Here is a 16,632-nt window from a genome sequence, read left to right on the forward strand (position 1 = left end):
TACCTTTTTTTAAATGGAGGGCTGCATTACGATATACAAGCTTTCTTCCATGGAAGCTCAAGAGGCAGGCCATGGATGGCTAGCTGAACCTCTTCCTGAACTGAAAGGCGCCTTCAGAAGGAGATGACAACTCCAATGCCACTGGGATGGTGAACCCGTTACAGGTTTTAGTTCAAACTTTATAGTTCCTCTCCAAGATACCTGTTTGGGGTATGGCTTAGATAGTTCCCATGAAGTTCCAAAGAAAACCCAGACCGGATTCATCATCTCCACGGACATCGGAGCCACAAGCCATCACTGGATGCCTTCCTTTTGATGTACATCCTAGCAGTTCTCTCTGGCCAAGAGTTTGGGCTAGTTCAGTGGCTGAGGCCTCTGGCTGTGGAGCCAGAGGTTGGGAGTTCGATTCCCAGCTGTGCCTCCTTGGGAGGGGCTGGACTGGATGACCCATAGGGTCCCTTCCAGCTCTGCAGTTCTAAGATTATTAGAGATCATTCTTTGGCGTCTACCTTTACGCAAGAGAGCTCAGTCTCTCCCTCCCACACAGATAACCACAGAGGCTCCATCGGGGTTCTTTCCTTAAGCACTGACCAGGGATCTAGGGAGAAAGGGCTTGTTTCTGTTGGATCAATAACAGTCATAATTCAGAGTGAGCTAAAAGTGTGTCTGTAAGCAGATCCATCTTTCTAGCTGTGCCAACAATCACACACACACTTTTTCCCCCTGCAGATGAATCATTCTTTGTATCCCTCTGTGGATTGCTAGAATTTTGTCCACTCCTCACACTCCGGTTTCTTTAAGAGGGGTTGCATTTCTCTTCCCACCGGGAGCTGAAACTCTTGCTTCTGCTTCCTCCCTTCTGTGGTTCAAGGTGGATCCATGCCCTGCATCCCTGCCCTTGGCTGGCTTGCAGCATCAAGAGATCTCTCTTGTGGGCATGGACTACATTTTCCCATTAGCATCAGGAAGAAGCTGAGCTGGGACTTTTGATGGCCACCATTTGGCTGTCAGGTTGGTCAAACTTCGGTTTTGGTGGGATCGATCTACTCTGGAAGGAGATGGAAGAAGGCCAGCCATAGTGATGACATGCTGAGCCCGCCTGTCTTGGACTTCCTTCTTCCCACAGAGGAGTGTCTGGAAAGGGCCTGCACGCTCGGGGCTGGGTGTGTTGGCTTCTCTCCAGAATAACAGCAGATAGAGTTGCAACACATGTTTGCCTCTTCCGAATTCCCATGCCCTGACTCAAGGCCTAAGGGCTCTGGAAGCAGGGGATGGCTCAGCTAAGATGGAATGGCTGGCCTCAAAATGGGGAGGTGCCTGGGCTGAGCAGAGGAGCTGCAGACCCCCTCCCCTCTGTTTCATTGAGAAAGACGTCTGCCTTGTATTAATTTCTTTCCACCTTAGAAACATTCTGGCTAAGCACATCCTCACAATTCAGAGCTGGCGTGTGTTCGGGGAGGACCCTCCTGATACCTCCTGCAGGGCAATTTTTGAAGACCTTACAGCCTGCATTTCCACCATCACCTTCAGTTGCTTTCTGAACGACAGCAACAAGGGTGTGCTGTCAAGTCAGTTCTGACTTATGGTGACCTTTTCAGGGTTTCGTAGGTGGAGAATGTGCATGTTTCCCTTTCCTTTCTCCTGGGGTGCCCTGGGACGACTGTGCAGCTGGCCCAAGGCCACCCAGGCTGGCTCTTCTCCAAGGAGGCCCAGGGAGGAACCAAACTCCCAGCCTCTGGCTCCACAGTCAGTTACCAAACTCACTAAGCAATCATCCATCTGTCCAGATTATAACTTCCCAGTTGTCTATACAAGCACAAACACTAGTTCTAGCCCCTACGTTTTCTGGTAGGCATGATCAACAGCTAGTAGCTGTCAGTCATCAAAACATGGAATAGTCATTGTCTTGCCATAAGTGTCCTTAATTTTATCTTTAATTAGCTAGTAATGCAGAAGAAGATGTTCCTCACCTTGGGCTGTACTGGCTAAGACTGATGGAAATTGCTGTCCAGCTGTCTTCTCTCTCTCTCTCTTTCTCTCTCTCTCTGTGTTTGTGAGAGAGAGAGAGAGAGAGACAGACAGACAGACAGACAGAGAGAAACACTTTGCACACCTCGGACAGCCAGGTGTACAAATAGGGAGAGAGAGAGTTAAATTAAAGATTACGGAAAACAGGTTGACTTTTTAATAAATAATAATCATGTTCCATCAAGTCAATTCTGATTTATGGTGACACATTTGCAGGTTCTTCCAGGTACAACGTACTCAGCAGTGGTTTATGAATCCTTTTTTTTAAAAAAAATCTTTCTCTTTAAAATATTTTGTGTTTTCTCCCTGCCAACGCAGATCAAACCCTGTTGTGTCTGTAGCACAGCTGGAAATCTCGCTCAGTTTCCATCTCCAGACCCGGCTGGAAAAAATCTCCTGGTTCCCTAACTCTGTACCCTGTGGGGGTTTACGACTCTGAGCTCTGCCTCTTTATGACTCTATAAACAGCTCTTACCCGTGGCCGGGCTTGTTCCTGCTTAACGGCTTGGTAGATTGAAAGGAAAATGCGACAGGAGGGAGGGGGGTTCTGGCTCCTGAAAGGGGAAGGCAAGCCCAAAGGGTTGGATCTGTGTTTCTAGAAGGGAAACCGTCCCCCAGTTCTTTCACACATGGTGGCTCTTCCAGAATGCAAAATGAGTGGGGATGTTGACGGTCGGGTTGAGCTCCCGAATGTTAAGTTTATTGGCTTCCGGATCACATACAGTTCTTCTGCAGATTTAAAGCCGGAAGCAGAAAAGGGCTGCTGTAATTCCTGTCCAGGCAGGTACCCAAAATATATGATTTATTTATTTATTTTTAGTTGGGTAGGCTCAGAAATTGTACAGTCGTGCCCCGCTTAACCATTACCCCGTATAATGACAAATCCACTTCATGATGATGTTTTCGTGATCACAATTGGAATAGCAAAACAATGGTCTTAATGGGGTTTTTTCGCTTTGCGACGATTGGTTCCCTGCTGCGGAACCAATTCTTCGCATTACGACACTCAAAACAGCTGATCGCTGGGTTTTCAAAATGGCCGCCGGTTGCTCAAAATGGCTCCCCACTGTTTCTAGGAGGCATTTTTCGCTTAACAGGCACCCGAAAATGGCCGCCGTATGGAGGATCCTCGCTGGACGAGCAGGTATTCAGCCCATTGGAACACAGTGAACGGTTTTCAATGCCATTTCAATAGGCTTTTTTATTCCACTTTACCACGTTTTCGCTCTACAGTGATTTTGCTGGAACGAATTAACGTTGTCAAGTGAGGCACCACTGTATTACAGAAAGAAGGGCTTGGCTGATATTCTTTAGGACCGAATCGACGGTACTTTGCACATAGTTCAGGCCCATTTCCATCCTTCCTAGAAGAAAACTTCTGGTGACACCGACCACCTAATCATCCCTCTTCTCTCTCTCCCTCAGGGCAAATGTCATAGGATGAACCCAGCTGGACCACTCTTACTGTCTGTGATATCGTGTCTCGTGTGGCTCTCCCAGGGCTTCGACCCAGCTCCCAGCGCCTGCTCCGCCTTGGCCTCCGGGGTTCTCTACGGCTCCTTTTCGCTGAAGGACCTCTTTCCCACCGTCTCCACCGGCTGCTCGTGGACCTTGGAGAATCCCGACCCCACCAAGTACTCCTTGTACCTCAGGTTCAACCGGGAGGAGCAGGTCTGCGCCCATTACTTGCCCATGGTCCTGCCGCTGGACCACTACCTCTCCAACGACACCTGCAGCCAGCCGGAGCCCACGGCCCTGCCCCAGGAGGAGGAGGAGGAGGACGGGGACCACCACAGAGGGGAGGCCAGGTTGGAGCTCTGCCAAGGCGGGGGACCCTTTGCCTTCTACCACTTTGACAAGAACTTCGTCCAGCTGTGCCTGGCCGAGGAGCCGGAGGCCGCCAGCCGCCTGCTGCGGCCCGAGGCGGTGGAGTTCCGCTTCGTGGAAGTCCTCCTGATCAACAACAACAACTCCAGCCAGTTCACCTGCAGCGTCTTGTGCCGCTGGCTGGAGGAATGCCTCCGTCTGGGCGCCGGCCAGCCCTGTGGCCTCTCCCAAACTGGGTGCACCTGCCAGGCGCCTCAAACTCTGCCGGCGCCACCTCAGCCCAGCCAGACCCACTCCAATGCCTTGACTCCGCCTGCCACCACCACCGCCACCACGACCAGCAGCAGCAGCAGCAGCAACAGTAACTGCTGTGCAACCGAATTGCATTCTGGGAATGCGAATGACATATACTCTCCGGAGATTAAATACGGTAAGGAAGTGATGGTGAAGCATCGCATTTTTGCATTGTTTGGTCCACAACTCCCGTAATTCTCTGTCTGGGGAGTCCCATCGGATGGGTGCACACCTTGGTAAAGGTAAAGATTCCCCCTTGACATTTAGTCCAGTCGTGTCCGACTCCAGGACGCAGTGCTCATCCCCGTCTCCAAGCCGTAGAGCCGGCGTTTGTCCGAAGACAGTTTCCGTGGTCAAGTGGCCAGCGCGGCTAGACACGGAACACCGTGCACAGCTACAGACCCATAAATGTGGCTCGCCTGGAGAAAAGCCTTAGCTGGGGACATTTTGGGGCTTAGCCTAGGCCTAGCTTCCTGTTCAGAAAGGAAGTTCCCAGCCCACAGCGTGGCCACTTCCTTTCTGAACAGGAATCTAGGATGGGGCTTGGCCTGTTCTCCAGGCGAGCCAGATTTGCATATCTGTGGGTGTGGGTGTGTCAAGTGGAATTCCCAGAAAGAAGAACTATGGGAGTTGTTGTCCTGACAGTTAAACAATCTTGTGCCTAGTGGGGATGTGTGGTTGATGGTTCCCTGGCCATTCTTTTGCAGGAGGCATCTTCACATGTGTTTGCTACAGGAATATATCTCTGCGTGAAGGTTCTCCTTCACATAGACAAAACAGTTGGGAATCAAAGTGGAGGAAACTGTGTGTTGTGTTTTTTTGTGTGTTTTTACCTTTGTTGCATTATACTTGTATGGCCACTTCTCTCTCTCTCTCTCTCTCTCTCAATACTCTTCCCCTTTGTTTATATTGGGAGGCAATATATATGAGTGCAATCCACTCAAGTAAAGGGCTTTCTGGTACATGTGTGTGTGTGTGTATATGTGTGTGTGTGTGTGAGAAAGAGAGAGAGAGAGAGATGGTGTCCTCCCATCTCCTAATACTAAGGCAGAGAAGCAATGCCTCCTAGATGTAAGAATCCTTCATTTCCTAGCCCTGTTGTGTCTTAGACCCACAACAGAGAGGAAAATTTTTACCTGTGTAATGAGTAGTGAATCCTACTGCTCCAAAAAAAAAAAAAAAAAAAAAAAAAGCACAGTCCTTCTTTTGGAATTAATACCTACTCATTTTTGTCTGAATGCAGAGGTTCTCTCTACATATTCTAGTTGGGGGATTATGGGACTTGAAGTTAAAAATAAAGCTTTTCTGAATGCTGGTCCTTTTCAATTCAGTGGCATTTGGACCTTGTCTCTGCTCTGTCCTATCCTGCTTACTTCAACACAACATCCTCTCTCTCCGTCTGAGGAGCTGCTGATAGCTCAGTGGTTGAGGGCTCTGTTTGTGGAGGTTGGGAGAGGTTGGGAGTTCGATTCCCCCACGGGGCCTCCCTGACAGGGGGATGGACTGGATGGTCCCCAGGGTCCATTCCAGCTCTGGAGTTCTAAAATTTCCCTCCTCAGGTGGCTCTACATACTCACCTTCACCACGGGCGTCTTCTGACCTTCCTGCGCAAATTGGAGAGGAAACTGCAGAGAGAGGTCCTTGCCGTTTTGAGATGGAGAAAACAATTTACGAGCAAAATGACCCCTTTTTTCCCCCCACAGCAAATTACCTTAGACTGTGACAACCCAGGTGCCTGTTATTCCAAGCCAGGATATAAAGGAGCTGCAATTTAGACCCACCAGACTATTAACCAGGCAGAATGAGGCCATTTGCTTGTTAGATGATAGCACGAGGCAAATGCAGAATAAAACTATTTCTCCCTGGGCCAGTGGGTGCGTTGGAAATGAACGCTTGGATCCTGTCCAGCACTACTATACAGATTCCTCCAGAAAGATAGTTCTCCCGCCTCCCCCAAACTCGGATCCCTCTCTCTCTGCTCCTCGGTTACCACACCACCTTCTCAGACTCATTGAGTCCCTCCGGTTCTTTCTTGTATCTCTAGTGGGCAGCTTAGAGAAGATGTTCTTCAAGAATTTCAGGAGGAACACATCCAAGCAGCAGCTTTTTAAAATAATGTTAGTCTGTGTCACCCGAATGGAAAATGCCATCTGTAATGACTATCTTGCAGAAGTCCCTTGCAGGGGCAACACTGCCTATAAGCTGCTAGTCATTATCTTTATTACCTTAATGATCGGCCGATCCTCCTCTACATGCCCTCCTTTCTGCTGAGTCAGCTCAAAACCAGAGATTCCGGTTCACAGGCTCCATCTTCCTCTTGTATGCACCCACCACGGTCTGAGTTTTGGGAGGACGTTGAGAACAATCACCCCTTTTGGGGCAGACCCCGTGCCCTGCTCAGGAAAAATGGGTCAGCTCTGTTGCTGTTCTGATTTTGCCCTGGTGAAGGTGAAGACCTTGGGGGAGAAATCCAGGGTTGGGCCTGTTTCTTGAGAGAGGAGCATAGCCCTGAATTCCTTCTAGCTATCTCCAGGCCTCATCCTGCTTTCAGACAGTGGTGGTGCAGAAGCAATGGAAAGCCACATTAGCCTTTAGAAATAAGCATCCTTTACTGTGGTGCCAGAGCATCCTGGCCGATGAGGGGGCTTAATGTTCACAGATGGTCCATCAATGAGGTCAACAGGATGGCTTCGACACAAAAGCCTTGTCTGAAATGATTTAATTTGCTTGACTTCTAAAATACAGTGGTACCTCACAAGATGACGACCCCGCTGAACGACGAACCTGCATTACGATGACTTTTTGTGATCGCTATAGCAATGCGCAAAACAGTCATTCCAATGGGGGATTTTCACTGGATGGCGATCAGGTCCATGCTTCGCGAACCGTTTGTTCGCAAGATGGCGATTTTTTCGGCTTCGCAGAATGGCTGCCCTGTGTTTTCCGGACCCATGCTTCACAGGGCAGCCATTTTTTACAGCTGATCGGCACTCGCAAAATGGCTTCCCTATGGGCGATCTTCGCTGGACGACAAGGTATTTTCCCCATTGGAACGCATTAAACGGGTTTCAATGCGTTCCAATGGGGAAACTGATTTCTCATGACGACAATTTCGCTAAACAGCGATTTTCCTGGAACGGATTATCGTCATCATGTGGGGCACCACTGTATATTTGTGTGTTGCTATGGCCAGCCATTTGGAATTTTCTCGCAAAGAGAGAAAGGACATAATTGAACCAAAAAATACCTATTTTTCCAGGGGGAGGTGGAACCAACGGTGTGTGACAGGAAATGGATGATTTTGCCTGCATGGAATTTCAGACTGCTTTGCAATATCATATCATATCAAAGAACCTGCCAAGGAGTAAAAGGGGAAGAGTGAATCAAGAGAGGGGAAGAGATTAAAGAAAGGGACAATGCAATACATTACCAGAGCACCATGCAGCCTGTTTAGTGTGGCGCTTAAAGAGTTAGGGTTGGCTTAAACAGACCTGGGTTCCAAAGGCCCCATTTGGCCATGACTTAGTGAGCGTGGACCAATTAGTTTCTGAGCTTGGGGACCTTATTCATGTGGACTACAACTCCCAGAATTCCTAACCAGTACTGTTGTCGTGTGCCATCAATTTGCCTCCAACTTATGGTGACCCTATGAGTGAGTGATCTAAAAAATATCCTGTCCTCAACCGCTCTGCTCAGATCTTGCAAATCCAACCCTGAGGCTTCCTTGAGGGAGTCTGTCCATCTCGTGTTGTTGGGTCTTCCTCTTTTCCTGCTGCCTCTCTCCTTCCCCAGCATCGTTGTCTTTTCCAGAGAACCCTGACTTCTCAGGAAGTGCCCAAAAATAAGGCACCCTCTTTTTCAACCTTTTCAAAAAATTAAATTTTTTGCTTCCAAAAATGCTATTCACCTTCTCTGAGTCTCACCTATTCTGCAAGGCTATGTGAGCAAGGTCATGGGCCAACTCCAAATTCATGTTTGGAGGTTGTGAATCAGTGGTGGACTTTGCCAGGAATGCTAGCCCTCCAAGCGGTCGGATCCTGTCCACCAAATAAATATGGAACTTTGAATAAGGCCTGTACAGTTTCGAGTAAAAAAGTCTACGGTTGGAGGGGGAGAGAAGGTCCATCTGAGCTCCTTGGAGGAATAACCCAATAAAAGGAGGGAAGTCTATTACTCAACCCCAAGGCTGTGTTTGAAATGTGCCGGTAGTCGGCTCTTCCTTGTCTAACCTTGACCCTCACTCATCCGCTCCCTCCCCTTCCTCCTTTATCTCTCCCCCCTCTGCCAAGCTGCGCAGGGACGGCAAGAAATCTCCCCAGCCTTCTGCTGCGGCAAAGTGTGGCGGATCATAATTTGCACTCCCTGGATTGCTTTCGAAGGGCAGTGGCTTGAACTCTCCGTTACCTTCCTCAAATTATGTTTGACATTCAATTAAAACCCCACGGGCACCTGGACGTAAAACGTTAGTGTAGCCGAGATGTCACGGGGGTAATGCGTTCCACCTCCACCACCCCCCTTTGTTATTTGCAGAGTCATCACACACAGGGCTAGGAATGGGGGGGGACTGCACACATCCACCAGATTGCAGCTGATGGATGTGTGTGTGTGTATGAAGAAGAGCCAAGCTCAGCTTGGGCAGGATGGAAAAGCAGCCCGAGGGGCAAAGAAAATGTGCGCCTCCTTTTAGAACCATGGTATGATGCAACGCTGGGCTCATCTCGAGCATCTCTCTCTCCAGCCATTGAGAAACATAGAATCACGGAACCATGGAGTTGGCAGGGGGCCTCTAAGACCATCGAGGCCAACTCCCCTGCTCAAGGCAGGAACCCTGGCGACTCACCTCAGCGCTATAAGTCGCAACTGGAACAGGCCTGTTGAGTCAATGGAATTAGTGGAGGAGTTGACTCCCCAAAGCCCCATTGATTCAATGGGCCTACTCCTCAACAACTTGGAATCATTGAATAGTTGGGTTGGAAGCGGCCTCTAAGGCTAATGAGGCCAACCCCCTGCTTAAGGCAGGAATCCAGATCAATGTATATCTGGCAGAGGATTGTCCAATTTCCTCTTGAAGGCCTCCAGCATTGGAGCGCTCACTGCCTCCCGAGGTCATGGGTTCCACTGTCATATTGCTCTAACAGTTAAGAATCCCCCACCCCTGGATATTCAGCCTAAATCTGGCTTCCTGTCTCTTGAGCCCATCATTGTGTGCCCTCCATTCTGGAAGGACTGAGAATAGATGCTCAAACTCCCTCTTCTCTTTCTCCTTAACAGGGAAGAACAGGTGGGTTTTTTTTAATATATAAGGATCCTAGAATAGATCCCCACAGGGTAGTGTTGATCTTTCAATGGTCTCACTAAAGCGAAAGCTATCTGTTATCTTATCAGGCGCAACACACCCGTGCTACCTTCTACCTCTCCAGGCATCCATTTCTGTTCTTCCTTCTTTCTTGGAAGGAGGCAGTTTTAGCACAGCAGCAAGGATGTCTACTATTTTTTTTTCATCCTAGGCCTAAAAAAAGAAGAAGGAAGGAAAAATGGGTGAAAATGTGGTGATTTTCCCCACTTCCTCCATTCCCTAAAGCAGTGGTTCCCAACCTTGGGTCCCCAGATGTTCTTGGACTACAGCTTCCAGAAATCCTAGCCAGTGCAGCTAACTGGTGAAGGCTTCTGGGTGTTTTGGACAGGCTGTGGGCTCTTGTGGGGCTGGATGTGACCCACAGTGATATTTTGCCAACTCCTGTTATAGACGCCAATGTAGAATCCCAGCCTGGAAGTCCCAGGTTCAAATCTCCTCCGGGCTGCCCACCAGATGTTCTTGGGCGAGCTGTCGCCTCTTAGTTCCCTTGGCACCTCTTTGCCACATGAAGATCATAATACAGAATTGCCTTCCCACATGGTGGGTTGTTAGGATTTCAGAGATAATTAAGTAGTGCTTATTAAATAATGCCATGGATATGATAAGCATAATTATTTTAAAGAATGGTTATTTGGGCTCTAATTGAGGTTACAACCCAACTCTTTGCGTGCTCCTCTCTAATTTTGTAAGGTATTGTTGCTGCAATATCTTCAAAAATACATCACCTTTAGGAATGGGATGTTTTGGTTTTTTTGGACTACAAATCCCATCTCTGTCCAGTCTGAGAGTTCTGTCTGACAGACATGTCTAAATTCTGCTCACTTGGGAGAAAAGACTCAACTGGAAGTGGTTAATGCCGTCTGCTTAGGTCTAGACCTTCCTGATTTCTCACTGAGAAATAAGGGTCCCAGTTAGCACCAGGACAGGAACAGGAAGTTCGGGCAGAGCTAGGCCTAGCTAGGGCTTAGCGTCTTTTGGTTAAGGCCTTTCTCCCAGGTGAGCCAAACTGAGTTGTCTGTCAGGTATAGCTTCTGGAATGGGACCTGTAGTTCAAAAATTGAATGAGTCCCATGATCCTTAATCATCTGTGCCAACTTTTAACTACAAGCATATTCTTGCCACCCTTGTTATTTAACAAGCCACGGAAGCTCTCACCCAAGTAGTAGAATAGGCATGGTAGGTTATTGGGGTCAAGAGCTTGTGTGTGACCCCCCCCTTAACCTTGAGGGCTCCTTTTCTAGTTCTGGAGAAAAGCCCCCACCCCCTAGCCAAAAGCAGCACGGAAGAGGGAGAAAGAGGTAGTGTGGTGCCATGGTTAGACTGTTGGATCAGACGTCCAGGGGAATCTTTGTTCAAATCTCTACTTGGAGGTAAAACTCATAGAATGCCTTTGGGCTACTCATTGCTTTCTTGGGCTGGCCTACCTCCTAGGACTGTTGTGAGATTAAGTGGGAGGCAGAGAGCCCCACCTTTAGCAATATGAAAGAAAGGTGGCACGTGAATATAAGACAAATAAGGCACAGATAATAACTAAATAAATAAACACACCCTAAATTGGAAAATGATAAGTTCCCCAAGAGCAAGGGATGTGTCCTCGAAAGCTGCTTTATAAAGTCCTATCTTTAGTAGTTTCCTAAAAGTCAGGAGGGCCGGATCCTGGCTCACGTAACATGGAAGTTTATTTCACAGAGCAGCCTTTACCTGTAATAAAGGAAACTTTTTATCCTTTGTGGTTTGTTCTGTCGGTTGCAGGAAATAGCCATGATTCTGTCTTCTGGGCAATTCTCAGCTAACATTGCCTGGGCACACGAGTGCGAAAAACAGCATGAGAACGGGCGTTGAATATTCCTTTTGTGAAAGTGACTGATGGCCGTCGGCTCCCTCGGCACTGTCCCAAACCATCGCTCTGTTTGGGCTGCTGTCAAAGATGCAATTCCAGGCACACGGGGCTGACCTTCTCCCTGGCGTTCATCCTTCTGCAATTGCGCGCCACGATGGTTCCCAGCTGCCTTTCTCTCTGGTCCCCATCTCTGTCCACTCTTCCGGTCCATTGATTAGGTTTGCCTGCAGATGCCCTGCTCTCTCTCCCCTGCCCGGGCGTCGCTCCCTGGCACACAGAGGGCTTCTCTCGCCGCATGAGCAACCCTTCTCCAGACCCCTGCGGGGATGACAGCCCTCCCATGCGCTCGAACATGGGCCCATGCGGAGGGGGAGGCGGGCCTCGTCCTCCGGGTGACTGGCGAGGTCTTTAGGAAACCAACGCCTCTCTCTCTCCAATGCCCTCCCCGGCACATGCCCCCCTCTCCTCTCCTGCCTGGCGCGCCAAGGCCTGCGTGCCACAGCCCTCTGCAACGGAGGCCCCTCCGCCAAGGAGGTTAAAATGGAGGCTGTTGAAACCTATTAGGTAGCCATGGCAACCCACGTGCTGGAGGGAAGTGCCTTCTATGGGGGTGACTCGAGAGGAGAGAAAAACGAGATGCAGGATATATTTTTTTTCTTCCCCCAGCTTGGTTTTATGGGGTGGGGAAGATGAGCGTGGTTGACTGTCTTAGAGGACTGAGCTTGTGATAGATCATTTGTTGCGGGGGGAAACAGGGGCACAGCATGGGCAAAGCTTTCGGATCTTGAGTTCGAGTCTAGACTCAGGAGAAGTTCCTGGACTGCCAAGTGGACCTTCTAGTCTTGCCTGCTTCCCAGGAGCTGAGAGGAGGAGCTGAGAGGAACTGTGCTAAAAAAAGTAATAAGGCCTCTTGTGTGGGGGAACCAGTTTGCCCCATCCCTGTAAGGCAGGCTTTGGGCTGGGAAATCAAAATGGTACCATTTCAGAGGGAGACAGGGTCGGCGGTGAGGTTATTATCAACCCCCCTCCTTTTTTGCTGCGTTTTCTGCCACCACCACCTGCCTGAGAGCATTTTTGGCAAAATGGATGGGATTTCCATCTTTGCAATCATAATCATCATCATCGTCATCGTAGAGCAGCAGAGCTGGAAAGGAACTTAGAGATTGTCAAGTCCAGCTCTTGTAAAGGAGGACCAGTGGGGGATTCAAACGCCTGAACTCTGGCTCCACAGAGACTTTAACCACTGAGCTATCCTGTAGTTAGAACAGGGGGACTTTGTCATTGATCGGATTTGAGGGACAAAAGGTCAACGGGTGAATGAAACCTTCTTTTTCTGAAACAGCTTGTTGTTGTTTAGTCGTTAAGTTGTGTCCGACCCTTCGTGGCCCCATGGACCAGAGCATGCCAGGCCCTCCTGTCTTCCACAGCCTCCTGGAGTTGGGTCAGATTCATGTTGGTCGCTTCAGTGACACTGTCCAGCGATCTCGTCCTCTGTCGTCCCCTTCTCCTCTTGCCTTCACACTTTCCCAACATCAGGGTCTTCTCCAGGGAGTCTTCTCTTCTCATGAGATGGCCAAAGCATTGGAGCCTCAGCTTCAGGATCTGTCTTTCCAGTGAGCACTTAGGGTTTATTTCCTTCAGAATAGATAGGTCTTCTGTGATTTAATCTAGAGAACTATCCCAAGTTGACTTAATCATGGTTTTGGTGGATCATCTTATATTATACAAACAGAGATGATATATTGGCACATTTAGGGGGGAAAATGTCCAGACATATGAGAAACAGATTGAAATGATGCCATTCTTTTGCATACAAAGTGAGTAAACAGAACAAGGAAATACTCAATTGAAAAAAAGGCTTATTTTAGATCTAAGACTCTTGGGCTTGTTCCCTCAGTGACCAAAATGAAAAGATTACTTTGTTCCAAGACAGAGTAAAACCCTTTATGTGCAGCTGCTATTTTTTTCCTCCTCATGGTAGATTGTGGAAAGGATTTTATTTATTTTTTTAACGATGCTTGCATGCAATGGGAGAGAATGCTTTCAGCAAGTAAAGCAGCAAGGCACAGATTATAGAGTAAGCCAGGAAAGTTAGTAAATTTGGACCCATTTTATGGAGCCAGTAAGTGTCAAGGCGATCAGTGCAGCTGAGGCGGCGGATGGGAAGGGACGAAATGCCGCAAATGGAAAACCCTTGCAAGTCTGATGGTTGACGGCTGTTGGGTTGCCACAGTTGGGATGGGGTGTGTGCTTCAACAATCATCTCTGAATGTTGATATTTTGGAAAGGAACAGGAAAGAAAATGCTCCTGCAGATGCCCAACTACAAACGTGTAAGACTGTAATAGTTTGAATGCACATTGTTGTAACAGGAAGGAGATTAATACACTGTGTTTCTGCCCCAATGAGGTTACAGTTGAGATGGCCAAGAGAATGGCGAGGTCAAAAAAGCAAATGTAAAGTCAATGAGGGGTAATAGAAGTCAAGATAGTGGTTCCATCTGCTGAAGCTTTGTTTTGACTGTAGGGTCAGACTCAAAGTGGTCAAAGGTTTCCAAGAAAATGTGGGACTTGAGTAGCACATAGAGTTGCCTTACTTAGGTGTTCAGTGGAGAATTAGCAAGGGAAGATAGATACAAGCCATCCCAAGTTTTACCTTGTGTTTCAGAAGCTTGAGCTTCTTCAGTCTTCTTAGATAAAAGCAATGCTCCTCAGAAAGTTCAGACAAGATGGGGAGGAGCTACCTTCTTGTCTGCCGATTTCAGAGTCAAATTCAACAAGATTGTCTTGGTGGCCACCCTAGACTCCTTTGCAGCTGTCCGTGGTGCTAACCATCCCCTTTCCATCAGTTTAAGCCTTATCCCTTTCTGGTGTTTCTCTAGTGTGCGCCAGCATGATCTCATGGACAAAGTGCTGAACAGGGACCTGGAAGGTTCAGGTTTTTTTTAAACCCCACTGAGCCATCAAAATTCATCGGGTGACTCTGGGCTGGTCCCTCTCTCTCAGCTTGGAACCACTCACCCAGTTGGTGTTGTAAGGAACAGAAAGGAAGAAAAGGAGACCCATATATGCCACCTTTCATTGCAGGAAAGACACTATGTGAATGTCAGCCACAAATAAGCATTCGTCCTTATGTTCTTGGACCTTTACTGTATTTGGAGTGGAGAATGGGCTGTGGGTTTTTGATCCATCTTGTTTGCATCTCTGACCGCTGCTTGCACGTGGCTCTCTGAACCCTTCGCTGAGCTGAAAAAAAAAGCATAGGAGCGTAAACTCTTTGACCAATCTAGCTACCAAATCTCTTTCACCTAGAAGGTGGGACTGCCTTGAGAGCATAAGCACAGTGCCTCATTTAGTGGGGCTATAAACCTTCTGATAGGTCAGTGGTTTAGAGTTCTGGCTATGGAGCCAGAGGCTGGGAATTTGATTCCCCCCTGTGCCTCCTTTGGCAGGGCTGGACTAGATGATCCATAGGGTCCCTTCCAGCTCTGCTGTTCTATGATGATGGTGATGACTTAGCAGAAACCATGATGTGAAATGCTACACTAGGACACAACCACACCATCTCACATGGCCTGCCGACATTTTTGTGGAGCTGGCCGCCTCTCTTTTTCCAGTCCTTCCTAAGGCTACTGCTTATCGGTAACAATAAAACCAATTAGTGTATTTGCCATTCGCCAGCTTCCGCCTGATCTTCTCTGCTACAGAGCGTCTGCTGGGCAAACAGCGGGACCGTCTGCAGGGCAGGAAGCAGCCGCCTGCCCTCCAGCCTGCGCCACGCATGCGCATGGGCCGGTGTGCCACAGAAGGCAGGCAACCCCTGCTGTGGCCAGATGGGAGATGTTAATAACAAGTGCTGTACAACCCCTCTCGGTGTAATTGAGCGATTGTTATCGACAACACTTCATGTGCCTAATAATAATAACAATAATAATGAGAATAATAATAACAAAAAGAAGAAGGAACCGAAAACCTGGCACAGCCTCAGATGGCTAAGCAGGGGATGGCTTTGGAAGCCTATTGACTGATCTGAAGGGCAAGGGAGTTAATTAGAGTCGGTGCGGCAGCTTGCTGATACAACTGGGCTGCGTGCATGAAAATGCTCCTCATTTTCTTTCCAGTTTCCTCTCCTCTTTCATGCAAAGAAATACCTCTTGACTTTCCACACAGGATGATGACAGGTGGTGAACAGGAAGCACGGCACGCTTGGTTTCCTGTTCCGATCCCCCCCTCTCCCTTTTCAGACACTAATTGAGAGACTCTCAACAACACAGCAGCCAACTCTAGTTACTAGACCAGTGGCTCCCAACCTCGGGTCCCCAGATCTTCTTGGACTAAAATTCCCGGGCGCCTCCACTGCGGCCTGTGCCAGCCAAGATTTCTGGAAGTTGTAGACCCAGAACATCAGAAGACCCAAGGGTGGGAACCACAATCTGAACACTAGCCTGCCTACAGGTCACTAACGCCTGATATAGGATGAGGGCCAACTGAATGGATCCTGTTGTCCATATTCAGCCTCGGTGCATGAGATGCCTGCACTTGGCCCAGATACGGCCGGTGAAGGGTTTCAGTCCGAAACATAGGACTGTAAACCCATGTTCATCTCATCCTGTCATGGTAAGATGAGGAACTGCACTTTTCATTTGCTCAAAAATATATATATATTCTACCAAAGTACCATATATATGGTACTTTGGTAGAATTTCCATTTTGATGAGAAGTTAGAATTCCCTTGATGGCATGCAGTTACTAAGTTCCAGCACACTATTAGAACTGCTGGATACCTCAGTGGTTTATTTCTCTGGCTGTGAAGCCTGCAGTTACGAGTTTGATTCCCCCATGGGCCATCTTGACAGGGGCTGGACCGGATGATCCTTAGGGGTCCCTTCCAGCCCTGCCGTTCTCGGGTTTTTGTTGTTACGACTACTACTACTTCCCGGGCTGCAAAAATTATTATTATAGGAAACCAATGCCACGTTTCCCAAATCCCAGTCCAAAACGCGAACCACAGCATCAGTCTGGCTACAAACCTGAACCTTCTTAGAGTTCTGCACCTCTAAGAAACTGTTCCCGGAGTCTGTTTGGGCACAGCAACCCGAGGCTGCTAAAAATGTTGCGGTTCCTGTTTTGTTTTCATTCTTCCTTGCTGGGGCCTTTGCCTGGTTTGGTTGGAAACAAGGCTGCTGATCCTGGCATGATGTCTTCGCTTTGGTCTCCTACCTCCCTGGCTAAATAGATCTTTCCTCTCCCCTCCCTGTTCCTCCCTGCACCCCCTGCGTGCTTTCTCCC

General features: G+C 48.5%; 1 protein-coding gene across 8 annotated transcripts in view; it reads left to right on the forward strand.

Moving 5' to 3' along the window:
* ADGRB2 (adhesion G protein-coupled receptor B2) overlaps positions 1 to 16,632 on the forward strand; it is a 143,371-nt gene that overhangs the window by 34,836 nt on the left and 91,903 nt on the right. For all 8 annotated transcript variants that reach the window (XR_013538415.1, XM_072980381.2, XM_072980384.2 and 5 more), the window contains exon 2: positions 3,454 to 4,285. Coding sequence is in view for 7 of the 8 variants with exons in the window: in XM_072980381.2 (XP_072836482.2) it covers positions 3,469 to 4,285 (817 nt within the window). In the remaining variant the exon portion in view is untranslated. The remainder of the gene's footprint in view (positions 1 to 3,453; positions 4,286 to 16,632) is intronic.

This window comes from Pogona vitticeps, chromosome 9, assembly GCF_051106095.1.
Source record: "Pogona vitticeps strain Pit_001003342236 chromosome 9, PviZW2.1, whole genome shotgun sequence".
NCBI lineage: Eukaryota > Metazoa > Chordata > Lepidosauria > Squamata > Agamidae > Pogona > Pogona vitticeps.